This window comes from Sinocyclocheilus rhinocerous, unplaced genomic scaffold (genome assembly GCF_001515625.1).
Source record: "Sinocyclocheilus rhinocerous isolate Xijiao unplaced genomic scaffold, SAMN03320098_v1.1 scaffold1499, whole genome shotgun sequence".
In the NCBI taxonomy this organism is placed as follows: Eukaryota; Metazoa; Chordata; class Actinopteri; order Cypriniformes; family Cyprinidae; genus Sinocyclocheilus; species Sinocyclocheilus rhinocerous.
The window spans coordinates 747,565-757,644 of record NW_015650016.1 but is presented as its reverse complement, the minus strand read 5'-3'; the positions used below and the strand labels follow the sequence as shown (position 1 = coordinate 757,644).

Sequence of the window (10,080 nt, the reverse complement as noted above, 5' to 3'; positions counted from 1 at the left end):
TTCGTATTCCTCAAACTGAAAGAATACTAGGCCAAAGCAGGCAGCAACCTTGAGGGACAGCTTCTCCTCAAAAAGACAACCTCCCAGCCCGAATAGGAATCAAAGTTCATCCACTCTCACAAACATGCGCTGGCCCGTCCCTTTCCTCGGCCTCCCTACTTCAAACCACACAGTCTGGCGAGACTGTGATGGGGGAGATGGCTGTATTCTCAAAAAACCTAACCCTAACCCTTTTCAGGAGTAAGATATGGTGTTAATTCACCAGAAAATATCAGTTCTGGGGCCACATTTATAAAAAGATTTACACAGATTTAATCTTAGAGTGTGCATATGCTAAAATCTATCAACATTCATATTTATATAAATGCTCTTTGATGTGGAAAAGTGCTTAGCACCATATCAGAGTCTAAGCAGATGTACACACCTCTCGCTGTGGCAGAGAGTCACAGTACTGCAGGTATTTGGAAATCTAAGCAATTCTGGTTACCAGGTTGGGTAGATTAAGTAAAAGCTTGATTCAAGATAAATAAGCAGCAGGCAAATATTGCAGATCATTATGCTTAATAAATCTAGAGAAGCAGAAATCTTGATCATCACAATTAAAATATGATTGCAGTCCTATCTGAACTAAACCAACACTGAACTGACTTGAGCTAATTTTGCATAATGTTTAATAATAAGTAATACAAATATTGATTTTTCATGTACAAATATATGCACACATTAAAACTGCTTTGAAATTGTGACTGATTCTCATTATTGGCAGTGCATTATGGGTTAAATATTGGTCTTTTCCTCATAAATGCAGAAGTTTATTTAATTATTTATTTTGGAGCTCAACAGACGCTGGTTACTGTCCACTTTCATGATATCATATGGAAAAGAGAAGTGTCAACATTCTGACAAACATCTCAGTCTTTATTCCTTCATACTGGTTTGGAAAAACATGAGGGTGAATAAATGTTAGAAGTTTCACATTATACTTTAATTTGTGATTTATTTATTTATTTATTCTTGTTAAAAAAGGCATAATATTATGAAATTATATAATGTTATTATAGTTGCTTAAAAATAAAAGATTAGAAGAGCAGGGATTGATGTGTTTCTTGATGCTACCCAAAATTTGTGAATGACTGTAAAAGTATGAAGTATGTTTCCCTACAATATGTGCTTTTGACGTGATTAAAGGATATATAAAGAAACATTGTAATGGTGGTTAGGAAAAAAGAAAAGATGGTTTGGATTAGTCAGCGATTAACTGCTCTACAAAGTTCTCCAATGCGTGGTAACAGTTCATGGGGGAAGCATGAGCACAAATAATGACACAGTGATTATCCAGAATGCACCTGTATCCAGAGCTGAAACAGAGAAGAGCAAAGATACTTTGATATGTGCTGTGTCACAGAAATGTGCATTATGCTAATATTAGTGATTAAAACACTGACCGTGAGAGGCAGAGGCTGTTGTGACCTGGCTGGTGGAAGGCTGAGTGACTGGACTAGTGGTTTGGGTTGGTTTAGCAGTTGTAGTGGTTTCTGTGACTTTAATGAGAGGAACAGGCCCTGAGCGCACAGTGTAGCTGCGGGTCAGAATGCTGTCTACTATCGTCAGGTCCGGTGTTTCCGTACATGGATCCAAACACCTGTCGGTTTGTTTGGTAGCAACACAAAGGTGTACTACACACTCAACATACATCTAGAGAAACAACACAACGGGGTTTAACAACAGACACGCAAGAAGGATCCACCTTCACATAGAATGGACATAAAGAGCTTATCAAGCATAATGAAAACACAGATAATGAAACATACCGTGTCTCCCTTTATACCCAGAGAACTGAGATATAAGCGGAAAATCCGAACAGTTGAATTTGATATCAAGATCTCCAAGGTTCCATTTCCAGATGCACAGCTGAAAAACAGAGAGCCATGTGACTGATTAGTTCAGATTAATGATGGAAAGAGGGGGGTGTGATCAAAAAATATGGAGTACATGAAGCACGAGAAGAGGTGCTATTAAATCTGCCGAATTATCTTAATGTAAGATTCCACCCGTTATATCACAAAAACGACTATTAGCAAGAATGAGAAGTGCCCAAAATCTTTTGCTTTTTTCAACTATTACGCTGAGTACAGAAGACTCTATGATACAGTCATGTATTTATGATGAAGACTGAACATGCAATCAAAGTCAAGGCAATCAATGTAAATGAGATTCAGAGGAATATCATCAAAACAGCTATTTCTCCTCAACAAGCCACATTAATATTAATATTCATGTCTACAGCACAACTGCGCAGGACCAGGTTGATGAGTGTTCTGGGCTGAGTGAGTGCTGCTCTATTGCTGGGGTGTTGTGGGTTTCCCAGGTGCATTTACAAAAGGTTTCTGAGTGTTTTAGTGTGTTTCTATAGGGCTACTAGTGAGTTCTGGGTGGTTGCATACAGACCCAAATTAAATCTTTATGATATTCTCATCTCCCTTCTTTTGAACACTTGTTCAAATAACTAACACTAACTATTAGCAGTACAAACAGTCTGAGTAAGAGAGTATTTGATGAGTCTGATGTTGCTACTAACCCCTGGTTCAGCAGAGGCCTTGTATTTTTAAAGTTTTCTGTTTCCGACTCAACACAGCGGCCCACCATGAGCTCAGCACGAGCCAAAGAGCAGTTCGAAAACACATGCAGGTCCAGCTTGTCCATCTTGCGTGTAGCACGTAGCTCTCGAGCCTCGCGCACCGGCGGTGAACCACGCAAACGCGGCAGACGTGTCTCGGCGGCCATAGGACCCTCTCCTGGAGGGTGGAACTCGAGCCAGAAAGACACTACACCAAATGTCTTCACTTCTTCAGGAATGGAGATCTTAAAAGCTGGACCTTTAGCTTGTTGACTGGGAATCCGGCAGGCGAGTGGCAGGATGAGAGTGGCCACACGGCTTATAGTGGTGTTGGGATTGATGCTGCGTAAAGTGTTGGTGTACACCAATTCTGATCCTAAATGCTGGAAAATATCAAAGAACAGATAACAATCAAATGAAATGAAAACGAAAGCACAGAAGATGGGACAACGTTTAAAAGAAGCAGCATTCACACCTCATGTTGTTCAATGACTTTCTTCTTTGACCCTCATTCTTTTTGTAGATGACATTATTTTTCATGTGTGAGTTTACTCCAAGAAATATATATATTGTTTCTTAATATGTTTTCTTCTATCATTTTTATGATGTCTTTTGCTGTTTTAACATACATGTTTTGACTGGTTCATCTACATTTTAATGCTATTTTAATCTATTTCTCTGTTTGTAAACACAGACTACTTTTGTGATATAATGTAATGAGTATTACATTCAGTTATTTGTGCAGTAAATGTTCATAATATAGAAAATTACATTATGAACTCACCAAAAATTATAATATTTCCAAAAGAAAAGAATAGTATCCTTTAGTACATTTCAGATTATAAATGTATTAATTAACGTCATTATCTGTCATTTCGGTGTACTTACAAAGATAAATGTTTAAAGAAAAAAATAATAGAACAACCTTAAGTTGCTGCTAGAAATACAAAGGCACTAATGACTGCATGTATCTCTCAAGTGAGAAGGTTTCATACCATTCTCTTGGTTCCGCAGCCCGTCAGAGGGAAGGTGGCGGTCACGTGGGTCGAGTTATAAAACACTGGGCAGGTCGGATCATTCAGCTGGAGAGCAGAGAAATGCAGATTCTCCAGGAAGGTAATGGGCAGCACTAGAGACATCTGAAGCTCGCGCTCCTTACATTTTAACTCTGACAGGAAAATACACATGAAATGAGGGTGAGACAAACTTAGTGAGACTCTGAAGTCTTTTTTTTTTTTTTTTTTTACTTTTTTTCTGTGCTTTAACCCCTTTACTGTCATCCCACATTTTCGGCATGGAGACACATATGCCATGATGTCATGTCATGATGGTTTTGAAATAACAGAGACACAGTGTTTTATGTTTTTGGTGTCATAGTTTTATGTAAGTTTAGTTTTTTTTTATTCTCTTCAAATAAAATGCTGCATTTTACATCAGAAAGGAAACTGTGCACAATAATTAATATAAAATCAACCCAATACCTTTGGATTGTAATGGCGACTATAGATGATTAAATATATACAAGGAACACAAAATAAGGTATAATTCAGAAAGTAAACAGATGTAAGAAAAATCATCAATCCACTATGAACTGGACGATGACATCACTAAATCATCAATGAACTTTAACTGAAAAAAAATGACTGTTTGTTATTGTCCTCTTCCATTATTGACAAACTATTTTCCAGTTAGTCGCTGTACAGCTGCTTTGACACAATCAGTATTATATAAAGCGCTATAGAAATAAAGATGACTTGACTTGACTTGATTATGCAAACAGTGACATCATTTGCATCCAGTCAAATTATTAATCAGAGTCAGGGGAGATTTCAAAACATTAATCTTATATTTCTTACAAATGAACACAAATGAAAAACAGACTGCATGTTTTGGTTGGTGTTTTTTGCTCTGTTCTGCTGTGTGAGTTTAGTGTCCATGTGCTCTTTAATAAAGCTTTAGTTTGTTTCTGATTTCATTATGGATGCCTGTCACTGTTATGTACAATATTAGATAAGGAATACAACACCGGAGATTTACAATAATCTGCAAAACGATTCTGCACACTAAGCAGTACAGGCTGAAAACAATTGCAGAAGTATAATACTTAGGTAATGGATATATTACCTGTTCCGGGTGGCAAAGGGTCTGTTTGCGCTGAAAGAGAGTAAATGAAATAAAGACTACTGGCACTTGATCTCACATCGCAATTTTTTTTAAATACTAAGAGGAAAACACGGAAAAGGAGTAAAACAATCTTACTTTGTTGAAGCCATATGCACCTGACGTTAGACTGCAGGCTGTGAAACAAACATTAAAGAGTTTAACTGAGCTGTCAGTTGTGAATTTGCTTTATGAAGAATTCAAGTTGATTCCTGACTACCTCGGAGTATTTGCAGCGAAACATACAGACAGCAGATGGGTGAACTGATTCGGACCTCTGACCCAGGAGAGCGTGACGGAGCTCTGGAAATTCTGGCCTATTTCCATTTGTGATATGAAGAGGCCCGGTGGACCAGTCACAGCTATTTCAGACACACTGCATGGAGAAATGACCAGGGATTTCAACTGATATACTGACAAAATGGTTTAGCATTAATTATCATGGTGCTTGTATTTTTGGAGTCAGAATTTGTGAATGATGTGAGAGGTTGAGATGATTCAATTCTACTAATGAGAAGAGCATACAACCAAACTGAAGCGTGCCATTTCTGAAAAAAACTGAACTGAAAAAATAACAACAACACACTACAGTGTCCAGTGTGCAGTCATTGATGCACCAGTGTGTTTATTCTGAAAGGAGCAAACTGATCTAAGTAAAAGGAATTAAGAATTAATTTATGCACACTGAGTTTATGTATGACGTGAATCGGGTCAGATCAGAACCTGAGAATTCCTCTAGGTTGCACCCCAATCTTCTTCAAAATGTCTTTTTGTGTGTGTGTGTGTGTGTGTGTGTGTTCAGCAGGAACAACTGTTGAACAGCTGGGTGAACGATCCATGAAACAGTACAAAACTCAAACATAATTGTCCAAATATAACTGTCCTGTCCTGTCTGCTTACCTCTGTACTCTTGAGTCCACTGTAATGTTGACATGGACCTCCTCAAAGGGCAGTACGTGGATCACAGCGCCTCCTGCTGGACTGACGCCTGTGAACTCCGGCACGACTGAGCAGCCGGCTCCGCTTTCAACTGCAATTGAACATTACACATTGTAAAACTGCATACAGTCCTATCTTATCTATCTTTTTATGTGTGTCAATATATGAATCTAACTCTCTTCTATTTTACGTTTATGCATTTAGTCTCATATTTAGTCTCACTTAAGTCTCATGATACACAAAACCTACAAATACACAGACTACTTCACTGCCTAGAGAACACCAGTGAGATCCATTCAAAACACTGTTACAAAAAACCTCCGTTTGGGAATCAGGAATCATTTTGCAAGTCAATGTCTATTACAGTATAACATAAATACAGGAGTGCAGATACAGCGAAGATTTATTTTCAATACACTACTGATAAAAAAATCACTAGAAAGGATAAGCTCAAATACAAACAAACTGAATATGAACTCGGTATGCAACACAACACAGTATAATGTCTATTAAATTCAGTAGCCTCTGCCAGATTGCATTACAGTGTTGGTAATGACTTTATTGGCCATACTAGAGCAGTTTATTAGTCTTCTGACAAGACTGTCTACCTCCCCTAGACAGTCATCCTGCAAAAATACAGTACATGTAAAAAGTACTTAGCCACAAATCAGTCATGACAAAACAGTTATGAGCTTGCAGGTGTACAATGTGCTACAGTATTTACTGTACATAAAATAGTGAAATGTCTCTCATCTAAAGTGTGTACTGTAATTATACTGTATGTGTAATTGGTATAAAAACCCTGAATATGAGCCAGTAGGACAGCTTCCCTCATGCTCTTTCCTGCACAAGAACATGGTCAGCTACAGTGCTTTGTATTTCATCAGGAACAAATGACCTTTGACCCTGTCGCCTTCGCTTTTCTTTCCCCTCCTCTTCCTCTTCCTCTTCTCTTTCTCTTTGTCTCCCAGCACTCAGATTCATTTTCCAAAGCACTTAATCATCTGGGGCCGCATTGACAAAACATTCTTAAGAAGAAAAGTTTTCTTAACTGCCATTTTCTTCTTATTTTTTAACTTAAGAAAAAAGTTAAGAATATTTTGTATTCACAAAAATTCTTCTCAAGAATGTTCTTATCTTTTTTCTTAAGATTGTTCTTAAGACAAAACTTAAGAAGAATTCAAATTCTTGAAAAGAATCTTCTTAAAAATCATTGTAAATAACTTCTTAAAGTTAAGCCCAGACTTGTCTTAAATCCAAAATAGTAAGAATGATTTAATGAATTTACTGGGTTATTTCAAATTAATTGTTATATTTAAGCATTAAAACAACACTAGCTACATATAAAACGTAGTAGGACTATAGTAGTGATGTGCAGGAGTTACCGGAAGCGTTCACTCGGAAGAGAGCACAAAAATGAATGAAAGATCGCTACAGCTTGAGACAGGCTCTTTAAAAGTAACTGTTCAAAAACACAAAGCTGAGCGCCAGTCAAGCTGGTCGTGACGAAAATAGTGTGCACGCTTATTATGATTATTAGTGTAATCTGCAGGAAGCGCAAAAAGACAATCTTTGAAGTGTGAGTTTATCAGTGCGTCTTCAGCCAGAAGTCAGTTTCTTCTTAAGAAAAAATCAAGATGTTCTTAAGAGCATATTTGAGAACTTAAGAATTTTCCAAGAATTCCATGGAATTTATCTTAAGAAATGTCTTAACTTTTGTCTTAAGATGATTTTCGTGGATCCCCCTGTTCTCCAGTTAATATCATCCTTAGATTCTGACTGGTGTCATCAGTTTTCTTACTTAATGTTCGCACATGAATAAATGTTAGCTATTTGAGTTCATACTTCAAAGCTTAAGTTAATTATATTGTGTGCTTGTGTTTTCTGATTGAGAACATGGTTAAACCTGTGGAAAATGAGGGCGTTTTTGTGCAGAGTTTTGCCGAAAACACTGAGCTAATTTGAATGCGTGTGAAAATGTGTTAAAAGATTTGAGAAATGTGCCCTTTTTCGAGAACTGAATGAATGGTTTGTGAAATCAGGCCAAATGAATCAGTTATAGTGTGTTAGCAATCAAGAACAAATTTGATCTGAAGACTCTAATGCAAGTGTCCAGCAAACATAAGAACATCTTCAGTACTGTTGGATGAAGAATGTTGAGACAAAATAATCTAAAATTCTAAGATAATTCTGATTTGATTTGTTTTAACATTATCTCTACATAATTCATATACTTCAGTTGTGTTTTGAAAGCATAGGAATTATTTCATACCTCTATTACTTTGTTACTAAATGTTATTATGTTACTACCTATTAAGAAATATATGACTGGTACAGCATATATTTGATGTAGTTTCACCCATAGCAGATTTTTCAGTAGTTATATTGTTGACTGAACTTATTCTAGTATTCCAGTATTACTCTTGTTTGAAGCTTTAAAAATAAACATTGTGAATATCGAGATGAAATGCTAACCTGTTATTAGGAGATGCACCGATACAGTGGAGATAGCCTCGCTGCGAATCTGGTTCTTCAGAGATGGAGGAAAATCCTCCACCATGATCTGTACTGAATATTGACCCAAATGTGCTCCACCTTCATACAGCAGTGTACACGTCTCCTTTCAGGGTTAAACACACACATTTTTGGAAGAGACAATATAATCATTTGCATTAAATATTGAATGTACTGAAAAAAATGCATGTAACTAACTGATTGAAATACTTATAGGTAGGGTAAACATGGCTGACTTCATTAAGCCGCAGAAATTCACCAAGGTCAGTCTTCTTATAACGACAGCGAATCTCATCTCCATCCAAATCCATCACATTCACCGGGATTTGCTGAGGACAAGCAGCTTGTAACCTGATACAAAGCAATGCACAAGTTTCAGACATGCAGTATGTTTTCTGTAAGTATTTCTGGGCCTCTGAAGCGCTGTTCACCTGACTGGAGGAGGAAGAGCCACAAACGGAGGCTGGTTAACACGGTTAGTGTCGGCTCTGACAGACAGATCTGCTCTTGAATATAGTGGCACGGCTCTATCGGATCTAAAGGGAGGTGCAGTGAACGCAGTATGAGATTTCAGTCACTGCACAGGTTTTTGACTGCAAACACTCACCCAAGCTGAAGAGCAGACGTGTGGTGTTTAGGAATGTTTTTCTGCCACTGATGAAGACACCAGCCTGGTGAAGGTAAAGCCCCTGTCAGAGGAGAGGAGCTGAGCTGATCCACACAGTCTCCTCCGTTACACAGCTCATCCAGGGCCGGACAGGGCAAACTGGACACCACGCTGTAATGAGCCCTGACCTGCAGCACAGAGATGTGGAGCTCACAGCCGCCAGATAAGAATTTGTTTAAATGGTTGTGGTACTCACTATTGTAATGACTGAGCCATTAATTCAATCCCTTAGTTCAAAAGGCTGATTCATTCAGGAATGAAACAAATTGTTTATGTGTTCAAACAACATCGATTTGCTCAAAAACACGTGTTACACGTGATTCATTTTGTTATACAGTTGTGTTGCTCTGAGAAAATATTGTGACTTCCTATTCATTTAACTTGTATAAAATTTGAGTAAGTTCTAACTGAATTCTCGTAGGCTTTATCACACAGTGCTTTTAAAGTGAGTAACATGCTTGATAATGTCTACCCTCACGTCATTAAAACAATCACAGTATCATCAAAGACGATACAGATGGCAGTTCACCTACATTCTATAATGAACAATAAAGAGAGGAAATCAATGAGGCCTGAATCAGAGGCTTTAAATCATGACACATGGGAAAGATGTCTCTTAAAGCACCGAACAAAGAAAGCAGTATTGTGATTGTAGTTGTGATGGGTCTCACCGGCTGGGATCTGTCCTGATCAAGCAGTTCAATATTAACAGCTGCACCCAAAATGGATCCGGCAGCGATTCGGACCAACGGCAGCAAACCGACGGCCAGGACCCAAACACTGCAGCTCAGATCCAGCTTCATCACGGCCGTGCTCGGGCTGATCCAGGCAAACACAAATAGCAAATATCCTTCTCATTTTCTTCTGCTGACACTTTATAATATATTCAAAGTGTTAACCATTAAGAATAAGAATCTAGATGGCACCTTTGTTAACTCAAGCTACTAATTCAGTTCATTGTGATTTCTTTTCAAGTAAACATTATTTTCTCATTATCATGATAAAAAAAATTTGCACACGCTTCTTTCTTCAGATTTTACAGTATCTTGTTCAAATATGTTAAAGCTTGGTTAGCAGTTTAACAGTCCTTTAACAGACGATTCTCTGGCATGATTGTGAAAGAATCAGATATACCTGACCTCCTCCTGATGTGTGTTTGCCTTCACAACGCTTTCCCTTCACT

The 10,080-nt window shown here is 37.8% G+C and overlaps 1 protein-coding gene across 2 annotated transcripts; it reads right to left on the bottom strand.

Annotated features, from left to right (window-relative positions):
• Positions 1-893: 893 nt before the first annotated feature.
• LOC107711353 (uncharacterized) lies at positions 894-9,710 on the bottom strand. 2 transcript variants are annotated; one of them, XM_016516338.1, is made up of 14 exons: positions 9,569-9,710; positions 8,838-9,025; positions 8,662-8,766; positions 8,467-8,581; positions 8,192-8,336; positions 5,678-5,807; positions 4,998-5,153; positions 4,877-4,914; positions 4,742-4,771; positions 3,613-3,785; positions 2,579-3,000; positions 1,812-1,911; positions 1,446-1,695; positions 894-1,358 (listed from the first exon to the last, which is right to left on the bottom strand). In XM_016516338.1, exons 1-14 carry the CDS (start codon positions 9,698-9,700, stop codon positions 1,294-1,296), a joined length of 2,049 nt encoding a protein of 682 aa, XP_016371824.1. In that variant the 5' UTR covers positions 9,701-9,710; the 3' UTR covers positions 894-1,293. The 2 variants fall into 2 exon arrangements, with proteins under 2 accessions (XP_016371824.1, XP_016371825.1); XM_016516339.1 differs by lacking the exon at positions 4,742-4,771.
• Between the last annotated feature and the right edge of the window lie 370 nt (positions 9,711-10,080).

Coding starts and splice junctions, on each gene's coding strand:
- LOC107711353 (XM_016516338.1), bottom strand. CDS start 9,700: ATGAAGCTGGATCTGAGCTGCAGTGTTTGGGTCCTGGCCGTCGGTTTG. Junction 3,001..3,612: donor GCTGCGGAACCAAGAGAATG/GTATGAAACCTT, acceptor GATATTTTCCAG/CATTTAGGATCAGAATTGGT. Junction 1,359..1,445: donor AACAGCCTCTGCCTCTCACG/GTCAGTGTTTTA, acceptor TCTCTGTTTCAG/CTCTGGATACAGGTGCATTC.